At 42.0% G+C, this 12,983-nt stretch overlaps 1 protein-coding gene across 1 annotated transcript in view; it reads right to left on the bottom strand.

The window, feature by feature from the left end:
- Window positions 1–12,658, bottom strand: part of LOC112250276 (kinase suppressor of Ras 1-like) — a 49,045-nt gene extending 36,387 nt beyond the window's left edge. The window contains 2 exon segments of the mRNA XM_024420290.2: window positions 12,189–12,410; window positions 12,412–12,658. Of these exon segments, the coding sequence (XP_024276058.2) occupies window positions 12,189–12,410; window positions 12,412–12,450 (261 nt within the window). The 5' untranslated portion in view covers window positions 12,451–12,658.
- Between the last annotated feature and the right edge of the window lie 325 nt (window positions 12,659–12,983).

Below are 12,983 nucleotides of genomic sequence, written 5' to 3'. Positions count from 1 at the left end.
AGAACCCTTCTAACAGGAATGAGGAATAGGCACTATTCCTTATTCCACTTCAGTAATAATAACAAAAAAATGCCCAATTCTGGTACTAAGCAATTACAAAGCTATTGCAGTTTTATTACACAGGTATAGAAGCAAATGTATGTAAAATGTTACCCAAATGTAATATATCCGACCTGGAAATGGAATTATGTCATGGTCCTTGAAGAAAGGAAGAAAAAACAGAAAGGAATGGGTAGGAAGGAAGCTTGCTTGAACAGGGCAACGGAACCTCTTGTTTTTTGCCATGTCATGCAAATCCTCCTTCCCCATTTCACAAATACTGCAGACCTCAAAATGACCAGATGCAGAGAAACACTACATCCTCAACATGTTTAAGAATAGCTCAAAAGCCGCCTGCTGGGGTAAAACGACCATGATTTCCACACAATGCAATCCGACTGCTGGATTGTACCGTTTGTTTTCCCGATACAAAAAGAGGAAACTGAAATAGTGTGGATAATGCTGCAATGATTTGCTTGTTTCTTCTCTGGTGATGGTCATATTCTCCCCAGTCGGTTTCCTCCTAGGCCTCAGACACAGCAGTTGCTATGTTGTAAGAAGCAGCCCAGCTGATTGGCTTTGATCCCCCCTTTCCGCCCTGCTCTCCCCTCTCAGCATAGCCTCTTTGCTCGTCATTTGATTTCCTTATTTAACAACCAACCCTGAAAATGCGTAGGAAGAAAGACGTCTAAATATAGACACAGCCACAATAGCTCACACCACGAGCGGCGCAGCAAAACTCTTTCCAACATCATGAGAAGACAAAACAGATGATGCATTTCTATCTGCTGATTATTAGGATAGGCTCAGGGATGGATTATCTGCACAGATAACATGGTGATGCATTAATCCAAAAGACTCACGGAAGAAAATGTATATCAAGAGACACCTACGCAAGCAAGATTCAAATGAGGAGTCAGAAGTCTGGTTGTTGTGACCGATATAATATAATCTTTATCATGTTATATGTCTATATAGGCTAGGCTACATACAGTGCATTCAGAAAGTATTCATATCCCTCGTCTTATTCCACATTTTGTTGTGTTACAGCCTCAAATTCTAAATGGAATGAATATTTTTTACTCTCTCCACACAATAGCCCAAATTGATGAAGTGAAAACATGATTTTAGACATTTCTGCATTTCTTTCATGAAATCTCATTTATGCCAATACACGATAGAATCACATTTGGCAGCGATTACAGCTGTGCATCTTTCTGGGTAAGTCTAAGAAATTTGCACATCTGGATTGTACAATATTTTGCACACTATTCTTTTAAAAAATTCTTCAAGCTCTGTCAAGTTGGTTGTTGATCATTGCTAGACAGCCATTTTCAAGTCTTGCCATAGATTTTCAAGACGATTCAAGTCAAAACTGTAACTAGGCCACTCGGGAACATTCCATTTCGTCTTGGTAAGCAACTCAAGTGTAAATTTGGCCTTGTGTTTTAGGTTATTGTCCTGCTGAAAAGTGAATGTCTCTGAGCATCTGTTGGAAAGCAGACAACCAGGTTTTCCTCTAGGATTTTTGCCTGTGCTTAGCTTCATTCTGTTTCTTTTTTTAAACAAAAAAAACCTCCCAAGTCCTTGCCGGTGACAAGCATACCCATAACATCATGCAGCCACCACCATGCTTGAAAGTATGGAGAGTGGTACTCAGTGAGGTGTTGGATTTGCCCCAAACATAACACTTTGTATTCAGGATGTAAAGTTAATTTCTTTGACACATTTGTTTCAGTTTTACTTTAGTGCCTTATTGTATACAGGATGCATGTTTTGGAACATCTGTCATTTAGGTTAGTATTGTGGAGTAACTACTAGGGTTGCGAAGGGTTGGAAACTTAACGGTCAATTTACAGAATTTTTCCATGAGAAGTTAAGCCCAGGAATTTGGGGAATTTAGCTTAAATTCATCAAAAAGGTTAGCTTATAACAGTGAACTTTTTTTTTGTGGGATACACATAAGGCAATTCTAGGTCTTGTGGCATATTTTGGTTAAACTATCCCCAATTCAATGGAATTGCAACCCTCTGCATGCACAGTGCATTCTTCCACCACATGTGAAGTTCACTCTTCCATGATATGTACAGCTGATTCTCAAGATCTTGCACACTAATGAGATGCTATTGAGCCCACACTACTACACTGTGAGCCAAGGACTACATGCTTTCTGGTAAGTTATGATTACAATACTGGGTGGTGTGAATATATTTTATGACATACATGATTTTTTGTTAATTAGTGAATAGTAGCCTACAGCAAAGTGTGTTTAAATTATTTCTAACTTGTGACAATTTCTGCTAGTTAATTTTTGCTACCATGTGGGATTTAGCTTGCTTGAGCTGTTAATTCACCTGTTTCCATACATGTTTAATTTTAAAACATATATCTTAAAAGGAGTTTAATCTAACTGCTTAACTATTTATCTGTACATGGAATTGTATATGTTTATTTTTTTATCATTTTTTCCTAATCTGTACAGGAAAATGCCACGGGCACTATCTGATGTGTGGAGACATTTCACTGCAGCTAATGTAGATGGAAAAGCTGTGTACATTTGCAAATACTGTGCCAAATAACTTGAAGAATGCAAAAAAGATGCAGAATCATCTGGACAAGCAGATAAAGTTCCCTCAGCGCTCAAAACAAGCAACCTCTGACAAAAGTCCCTCTACTTCTATTTGAGGTGAAAATGATGAATCAGACACCTTATCGATAGCAACAGGAATCAGAAGTTTTCTTGACTCAATGGAGGAACGGAGTCAGAGAAATGCTGATGAATGTCTTGCTTGAGCTGTGTATGCAACTGGTTCACCTCTGATGCTCACAGGTATTGGAAGAGATTTCTGAATGTTCCAAGCCCAGCATACACCCCTCCAACCAGAAATGCTTTATCTACTCATTTGCTGGATGCATAGTTCAACAGAGTTCAAGTGAAGGTCAAGCAAATCATAGAGAAAGCAGACTGTATTGCAATCATCTCTGATGGGTGGTCGAATGTTCATGAGCAAGGAATAATTGACGACATCATCTCAACCCCTGAACCATTATTCTACAAGAGCACAGACACAAGGGACAACAGACACACCAGTCTCTACATTGCAGATGAGCTGAAGGTTCATCAATGACCATGGACCACAGAAAGTATTTGAACTGGTGACAGACAATGCTGCGAACATGGAGGCAGGTTGGTCTAAGGTGGAGGAGTCCTACCCTCACATCACACCCATTGGCTGTGCTGCTCGTGCATTGAATCTGCTCCTCAAGGACATCATGGCACTGAAAACAATGGATACACTCTACAAGAGAGCCAAGGAAATTGTTAGGTATGTGAAGGGTCATCAAGTTATAGCAGCAAATCTACCTCACCAAGCAAAGTGAGAAGAATAAGAGCACCACATTGAAGCTGCCCAGTAACTCCTGTTGGGGTGGTGTTGTCATCATGTTTGACAGTCTCCTGGAGGGGGAGTCTCTCCAAGAAATGGCCATAACACAGTCTGCCGACATGGACAGCCCCATGAGGAGGATCCTGCTGGATGATGTAAACTCAGCAAAAAAAGAAACATCCTCTCACTGTCAACTGCGTTTATTTTCAGCAAATTTAACACGTGTAAATATTTGTATGAACATAACAAGATTCAACAACAGACATAAACGGAAACAAGTTCCACAGACATGTGACTAACAGAAATGGAATAATGTGTCCCGGAACAAAGGGACAGTCAGTATCTGGTGTGGCCACCAGCTGCATTAAGTACTGCAGTGCATCTCCTCCTCATGGACTGCACCAGATTTGCCAGTTCTTGCTGTGAGATGTTACCCCAATCTAAAACCACGGCACCTGCAAGTTCCCAGACATTTCTGGGGGAAATGGCCCTAGCCCTCACCCTCCGATCCAACAGGTCCCAGACATGCTCAATGGGATTGAGATCCGGGCTCTTCACTGGCCATGGCAGAACAATGACATTCCTGTCTTGCAGGAAATCACGCACAGAACGAGCAGTATGGCTGGTGGCATTGTCATGCTGGAGGGTCATGTCAGGATGAGCCTGCAGGAAGGGTACCACATGAGGGAGGAGGATGTCTTCCCTGTAACACACAGTGTTGAGATTGCCTGCAATGACAACAAGCTCAGTCTGATAATGCTGTGACACACCGCCCAGACCATGACAGACCCTCCACGTCCAAATCAATCTCGCTCCAGAGTACAGGCCTTGATGTAATGCTCACTCATTTGACGATAAATGCGAATCCGACCATCACCCCTGGTGAGACAAAACCACAACTCGTCAGTGAAGAGCACTTTTTGACAGTCCTGTCTGGTCCAGCGATGGTGGGGTTTAGCCCAGAGGAAACATTGTTGCTGGTGATGTGTGGTGAGGACCTGCCTTCCACCTGCCTACAAGCCCTCAGTCCAGCCTCTCTCAGCCTATTGCGGACAGTCTGAGCACTGATGATTGAGGCATTGTGCGTTCCTGGTGTAACTCAGGCAGTTGTTGTTGCCATCCTGTACCGCAGGTGTGATGTTCGAATGTACTGATCCTGTGCAGGTTTTGCTACACGTGGTCTGCCACTGTGAGGACGATCAGCTGTCAGTCCTGTCTCCCTGTAGTGCTGTCTTAGGCGGCTCACAGTATGGACATTGCAATTTATTGCCCTGGCCACATCTGCAGTCCTCATGCCTCCTTGCAGCATGCCTAAGGCAAGTTCAGCCAGATGTGCAGGGACCCTGGGCATCTTTCTTTTAGTGTTTTTCAGAGTCAGTAGAAAGGCCTCTTTAGTGTCCTAAGTCTTCATAACTGTGACCTAAATTGCCTACCGTCTGTAAGCTGTTAGTGTCTTAATGACCGTTCCAGAGGTGCATGTTCATGAATTGTTATTGTTCATTGAACAAGCATGGGAAACAGTGTTTAAACCCTTTACAATGAAGATCTGTGAAGTTATTTGGATTTTTATGAATTATCTTTGAAGGAGTTTATTTTAAGAAAGTGTGGTAAGCAACCTGAAACCTATAGCAGTAGCCATTACACGGATTGAGGGAGACAATGCCATCATGTCTGATGTTCAGACTCTGCTTGCAGATGTAAGAGAAGAAATCCGTACTGCCCTTCCCCCTTCACTGTTGCTCCAAGCAGAGGAAACTGCAGTTCTGAAATACATCAAAAGTGTGAAGACTTCTGCCTTAAGCCCATACACGCCCAGAGTACATGTTGGACACTAAGTATGCTGTCTCGCCACCTTGGCCTGGATTAGAGCAAAGTTCTTGGCAGTCTGGCGAAGTACACTTCCAAGCAAGAACTTTGGAATGGAGATGAAATATGGCAGTGGTGCCAACATATCTCATCAGCCACCTGGTGGAAGGGACCTTGTGTATCTGAGGCTCTTTCCCCTGTTGCTTCCATCATCCTCCAAATCCCACCAACATCAGCCGCCTCAGAGCGAAACTGGTCTTTGTTTGGGAACACAAACCAAAGCACACAACAGGCTGACCAATACAAGGGTTGAACAATTGGTGGCCATCCGGGCGAATGAGGCTTTTTGAGCCTGATAACGTGCCATCCTCAACAAGGTTGGAAAGTGACAGTGAAGATGAGGCCTCAAGAGTCTGATGTTCAAGAGGTGGACATTGTGGTCCAGGGAGAAGACATGGAAGCCTGAGAGGGAGACAACCAAAGCTTTAGTTTCTAGAGTCTCATTTTACAGATGTATGTTGAAATCTTTTTTGAGAGATGGAATGGATCATTGGGGATCATTCAATATTCCCTTTCTTTTGTTGTTCAGTGAAATCATCCTATGTGAAGAGTCAACTCATTTAATTAAAGTTCAATTCGTAAATAAAAAAGCTATTGGAAGGATTTACTCATTTGTAATTGTCTACTTATGATAAGGTAAAAGGTTTATGTTTCTGTCTCCATATATGGTAAATATATCCAATAAAAAAAACATATACATTTAAATTGTATTAATATTCATTTGCATACATTTCCATTGTTTCCCATATATTCCCACAGAAATTTTCCACCTCTGAATATTCCCCAAAATGCGCAACCCTAGACACTACAATGTTGATCCATCCTCAGTTCTACTGTAACAGCCATTAAACTCTGTAAATGTTTTAAAAAGTCACCATTGGCCTCATGGTGAAATCCCTGAGTGGTTTCCTTCCTCTCCGGCAACTTGAGTTACGAATGACGCCTGCATCTTTGTTGTGACTGGGTGTATTGATACACCATCCAAAGTGTAATTAATAACTTCACCATGCTCAAAGGGACATTCACTGTCTGTTTTTTATTTATTTTTCTTTTTTAAAACACATCTACCAATAGGTGCTGTTCTTTGCGAGGCATTGTAAAACCTCCTTGGTCTTTGTGGTTGAATTTGTGTTCAAAATTCACTGCGCGACTAAGGGACCTTACAGATAATTGTATGTGTGGGGTATAGCGATGAGGTTGTCATTCACAGAGTGAGTCCATGCAACTCATTATGCGAATTTGTACTCCTGAACTCTATAACAAAGGGGTTGAATACTTGTTGACTCATGACATTTCAGCTTTTCATGTTATTGAAAAATTCAAAAAGCATAATTCCACTTTGATATTATGTGGTATTGTGTGTAGGCCAGTGACACAAAAGCTCAACTGAATCAATTTTAAATTCAGGCTGTAATAAAATGTAGAAAAAGTCTAGGGGTGTGAACAATTTGAAGGCACTGTATAACCTGTAAGAAAAAAAAAGAAGATGTTCAAGCTCTTTTAGAGTAACCTTCCCTACAAAGTATTTAATCTGTCCCTAGAGGCTGTTTGAATTATTATTGGATATAATCTAGTGTCATTCATTGCTAAAGTGTAACAGACATACTGATTCACAGCCACAGAGACAACGACAGGGAGACATAACAAAGAACAGGCCAACATGGAGACAGAAAGACAGACAGAGGGGGTGTGTGAGAGATGTCAAGAGTCAGACAGGGATTAGTGTGTGAAAACTGAAGCACCACCTTGCAGTACTCCACTTGGAGAGCAAAGCACCATTATCTTTTCACCAGCAAGGCACACAGTAAAAAAACAGCCATGGATGGAGTGCCATAATAAAGCTCTTTCAGTAAGAATATAATGCGAGTTCAAGCCTCTCTTGATTGCGCTCAAGTGCGGGTCTCTGGGAGAGATGCCCCTGTTTTGCAACACAACTGTGACAGACACTATAACCCGTCGTTATTCACTTCTCTCATTCATCACACAAATTAACTGATCAGTTAGGCCATTTAGCTGGATTGACAATTGATATTTTCCACTCTGCTGTTATATATGGGACTCATGAGAACACTTGTGGAGCCCTATGGGAGTGTCAAGCTGACAGGCTTGTCAGATTTCTGCCAGTTAGGATTTTATGGCCAAGCCCAAGACAGATCTGGGCGACTTATGGTTAACATCTCTCTCTGCTCCAATTGTCACTACAATCTTCTCAAACAAACAGATGGGGGTGATTCAACCCAGATGGTTCGGGCTTTTGGACCTGTGAAATACTGTGACTAAAACTAGTGCTTCGGTTTGGTGCTGTAATACTAACTATATTCTTTCCAGCATGCCCACATTTGTCTGGTTCAGGGGGTGTGTGAAGATGGGATCAGGGTATACAGTGGGGCACAAAAGTATTTAGTCAGCCACCAATTGTGCAAGTTCTCCCACTTAAAAAGATGAGAGAGGCCTGTAATTTTCATCATAGGTACACTTCAACTATGACAGATAAAATGAGAAAAAAATCCAGCAAATCACATTGTAGGATTTTTAATGAATTTATTTGCAAATTATGGTGGAAAATAAGTATTTGGTCAATAACAAAAGTTAATCTCAATACTTTGTTATATACCCTTTGTTGGCAATGACAGAGGTCAAACGTTTTCTGTAAGTCTTCACAAGGTTTTCACACACTGTTGCTGGTACTTTGGCCCATTCCTCCATGCAGATCTCCTCTAGAGCAGTGATGTTTTGGGGCTGTTGCTGGGCAACACAGACTTTCAACTCCCTCCAAAGAGTTTCTATGGGGTTGAGATCTGGAGACTGGCTAGGCCACTCCAGGACCTTGAAATGCTTCTTACGAAGCCACTCCTTCGTTGCCCGGGCGGTGTGTTTGGGATCATTGTCATGCTGAAAGACCCAGCCACGTTTCATCTTCAATGCCCTTGCTGATGGAAGGAGTTTTTCACTCAAAATCTCAAGATACATGGCCCCGTTCATTCTTTCCTTTACACGAATCAGTTGTCCTGGTCCCTTTGCAGAAAAACAGCCCCAAAGCATGATGTTTCCACCCCCATGCTTCACAGTAGGTATGGTGTTCTTTGGATGCAACTCAGCATTCTTTGTCCTCCAAACACGACGAGTTGAGTTTTTACCAAAAAGTTATATCTTGGTTTCATCTGACCATATGACATTCTCCCAATCTTCTTCTGGATCATCCAAATGCTCTCTAGCAAACTTCAGACGGGCCTGGATATGTACTGGTTTAAGCAGGGGGACACGGCTGGCACTGCAGGATTTGAGTCCCTGGCGGTGTAGTGTGTTACTGATGGTAGACTTTGTTACTTTGGTCCCAGCTCTCTGCAGGTCATTCACTAGGTCCCCCCGTGTAGTTCTGGGATTTTTGCTCACCGTTCTTGTGATCATTTTGACCCCACGGGGTGAGATCTTGCGTGGAGCCCCAGATCGAGGGAGATTATCAGTGGTCTTGTATGTCTTCCATTTCCTAATAATTGCTCCCACAGTTGATTTCTTCAAACCAAGCTGCTTACCTATTGCAGATTCAGTCTTCCCAGCCTGGTGCAGGTCTACAATTTTGTTTCTGGTGTTCTTTGACAGCTCTTTGGTCTTGGCCATAGTGGAATTTGGAGTGTGACTGTTTGAGGTTGTGGACAGGTGTCTTTTATACTGACAACAAGTTCAAACAGGTGCCATTAATACAGGTAACGAGTGGAGGACAGAGGATCCTCTTAAAGAAGAAGTTACAGGTCTGTGAGAACCAGAAATCTTGCATGTTTGTAGGTGACCAAATACTTATTTTCCACCATAATTTGCAAATAAATTAATTTTCAAAATCCTTTCATTTAAAAAAAAAATCTGGATTTTTTTCCCCCTCATTTTGTCTGTCATAGTTGAAGTGTACCTATGATGAAAATTACAGGCCTCTCTCATATTTTTAAGTGGGAGAACTTGCACAATTGGTGGCTGACTAAATACTTTTTTGTCCCACTGTATGTGCGGCCTGGAGAAACGCAGCTTCTGATTGATCATTGCTGGTTGAATGTCTATAAGGCAGGGTGAGCAGACCATAACGATCCAGTTTTCCTCAGTGATGGACATCCTGAACTAACAAGAAAACCCAGTGTGAAGGAAGAAGTGAAAGTGGCAGTGTGTGTGGTGACGGTAAAAGGCGTAGAGTGAGCCTAGAGCACCCACTCATTGCGTTCTATTTCTGACACACACTTGAAGACTTTCTTTGTCCTGAAACAGGTTTACCATAACTAGTGTTGCAGTTTAATGACCACTCAAGAAGTTCAAACCTTTTCACAACTCAGATGTTGAAGATGCATGAAAGGTAAAGAAAATTCACTCTTCAAAAACCCCTGAAGGGAAGAGTAATAGCCTGTGCTTTCCTCAAATAGAAACCTGACAATCTCATTCAAATGTGATGAGCATGAAAGCATATCAGTAGTATCATTTAATTTGCATAAAGAGTAGGTTATTGATACATCTTTGTGGATGTTGGCGACTGAATGCAGGCTGGACAAATGTCATGACAGCTGAGAATATTCTGAACAAAAATATAAGTGTTGGTTCCAATGTTCATGAGCTGAAATAAAACATCTCAGAAATGTTCCACACACAAAAAAAAACTAAAATGTTGTTCACAAATTTGTTTACATTCATGTTAGTGAGCATTTCTCATTTACCAAAATAATCCATCCACCTGACAGGTGTGGCATATCAAGAAGCTGATTAAACAGCATGATCATTACACAGGTGCACAATAAAATGCCAGATGTCTCAAGTTGAAGGAGCATGCAATTGGCATGCTGACTGCAGGAATGTCCACCATAGCTGTTGCCAGAGAACTGAATGTTAATTTCTCTACCATAAGCCACCTCCAACATCATTTTAGAGAAGTTGGCAGTACATCCAACTGGCCTCATAACCGCAGACCATGCCAGCCCAGGCCTATGGCCCCCCAGGCCAACCCATGGCTGTGCCCCTGGCCCATCATGTGAAATCCATAGATTTGGGCCTAAAGAAATTATTTCAATTGACTGATTTCCTTATTAGGAACTGTAACTCCATAAAATCATCGAACTTGTTGCATACACACACATACATATATATATATATACACACACACACATATATACACACACACACACAAGCGGAGCGCCAAGTCTAGGGCCAAAAGGCTCCTCAACAGCTTCTATCCCCAAGCCATAAGACTGCTGAACAATTAATAAAAATCTCCACCGGACAATTTACATTGACCCCCCCCTCCCTTTTGTACACTGCTGCTACTCACTGTTTATTATCTATGCATAGTCACTTCACCCCCAACTACATGTACAAATGACCTCAACTAACCTGTACCCCTGCATACTGACTCGGTACGGGTGCCCCATGTATTTATATTCGTTATTCTAATGGTGTTACTTTGTTTTTTTTGTTTTTTTACTTTAGTCTGCTTGGTAAATATTTTCTTACCTCTTCTTGAACTGCACTGTTGGTTAAGGGCTTGTTATGTAAGGATTTCACAGTAAAGGTATACACTTGCTATATTTGGCACATGTGACAAAGTTTGATTTGGGATCTTGAGTGTAAAAAAACATTAGGAACACCTGCTCTTTCCATGACAGACTGACTAGGTGAAAGCTATGATTCCTTATTCAGGTCACTTGTTAAATCCACAACAATCAGTGAATATGAAGGGGAGACCAGTTATAGAATTATATTTTAGCTTTGAGACATGGATTGTATGTGTGCGCCATTCAGCATGTGAATTGGCAAGACAAAAGATGTAAGTGCCTTTGAACGGGGTATGGTAGTACGTGCCAGTTGCACCGGTTTGAGTGTGTCAAGAATGGCAACGCTGCCGTTTTTATTTGACGCTAAACAGTTCTCGGTGTATCAAGAATGGTCCACAGCCAAAGGACATCCAGACACCTTGACAACTGTGGGAAGCATTTGAGACATTGTCTAGAATTCTTGTGAAACGCTTTCAACACATGTCCAGACGAATTGAGGCTGTTCTGAGGGCAAAATGGGGTGCAACTCAATATTAGGAAGGTGGTCCTAATGTTCTGTACACGAAGTGTATATGCCCATGAGTATGTGATTGCTCTATAATAGGCTACATTTTCCGTATTATTTTATTACTTTGATATAATATTTTCCAACTAAACACTACCGTATTATGGGCCTAAAGACTGAAGCCGATATGTAGGCCATCACCCGTTGCGCAATTTAAACACTGGTTCCTCAGAACTGTTTGCACACGCTACTCAACTCATCGCAGACACGACTGACATTATTTTGTTCACACAGCCAGGTGCAGGGAACGCATTAAAAAACATATTGGCCTTAAATTGGCTCAGAAATATACTCAGGGAAATTATCAAGATTATTGGCATGAGGAGCATTTACCATTGCCGAGAAATGCTCTGCTATTTCATGTTGCATTTCGTTTTGTCTCCGAACTTGGCTTGTCTGATGCAGAAATGCGGAATCGTGAACAAGAACAGAATTAAAATGTGAGGAATTTGGCCCGTTCCATCAACACGCAATACATTGCTGCAAAAATTCCCGGGTTTCCAGCCAAATATTTCACCTCGAGAAAGAGGTCACAGTAACCAGATCAACGTCAGTGACAATGTCCATTTATAGCTATATCAATAGTAGACAATGTGGGAAGTCACCGTGCATGTTTAAATGTAGGCCTATTCTTTAAATAATCATGTATAGCATCGCGCAATACAGCAAACAACTGCAGTGTATTGTGCAAAACATGAGGAAATTGATGGAGCGCCTAGCTTAGCCACCAAAGAAATGCAGCCCAGGCAGACATACGTATAACCCCGCAGTTTGGACCGCCGTATTTATGCGTTTTCAAGAGTTAATTACCTCTAAAGTACGTATCTCTTGCTGTGTGAGGTCATTGGACGCGGCGCATTTGGTCCGGAGCCCCTGTAAACTGGAGATGGAGATTTCAATCATGTTCTGGATGAGTTCGCATTGGTGTAGCGCGGCCATCGCTGCGCCACCGCCACTACCCCTCTCCGACTGCTCATCACTCTCGACCATCTTTCCACCTTTATCAGACACACTATCCATTCCTCGGCATTGGGCACGGCTTTAGGGGGTAGATGCACTTTAAAATGCACATGCACCAGCTACGCAATGTTATGGAACTTAACAAATGTCCCAGAATTGAGCAGAAAAAAGCGCCAAATTCGGATATAGAAATACAAATGTTCGATATCAATATCCTGGTCCAAAGCAATCCAAAGTCCAACAGTGTTCGAGTTGTGTATTCTCCTTGCCGAGAGACTCTCTCCCCCTGCTGAAAGCTCTCGCCTAGGCTTTTATCATCTGTCAGCTGTTGGAGACATCACGGACCCGTTGCAGTTCGGGAAATGAAGTCTTTTAATATGGCTGGGCATCCGCTGATTTGGGGCTTAATAAATACGTGTCTCAGTTTGGGCATATTGTCCTGACTAAACGTCGCTGGTTCTCTAGCCTGTTTGAGAGGACCAATAAAATATTTTCTTATAAGGTCTTGCCAACAAATTATCCTCACCACACACACCTTGAGCTGAAGTATATTGCTCCATAGAACAAGAAGTGATGATGCCGAGATCTACTGCAGTATACTACCCAGTCATATTAGCACAATAATACTCCACAACCTGTGAACTT

Source organism: Oncorhynchus tshawytscha, linkage group LG30, assembly GCF_018296145.1.
Source record: "Oncorhynchus tshawytscha isolate Ot180627B linkage group LG30, Otsh_v2.0, whole genome shotgun sequence".
Classification (NCBI taxonomy): Eukaryota; Metazoa; Chordata; class Actinopteri; order Salmoniformes; family Salmonidae; genus Oncorhynchus; species Oncorhynchus tshawytscha.
Note: the sequence above shows the minus strand (reverse complement) of the source record. Positions and strands in the feature narration are given on the sequence as shown.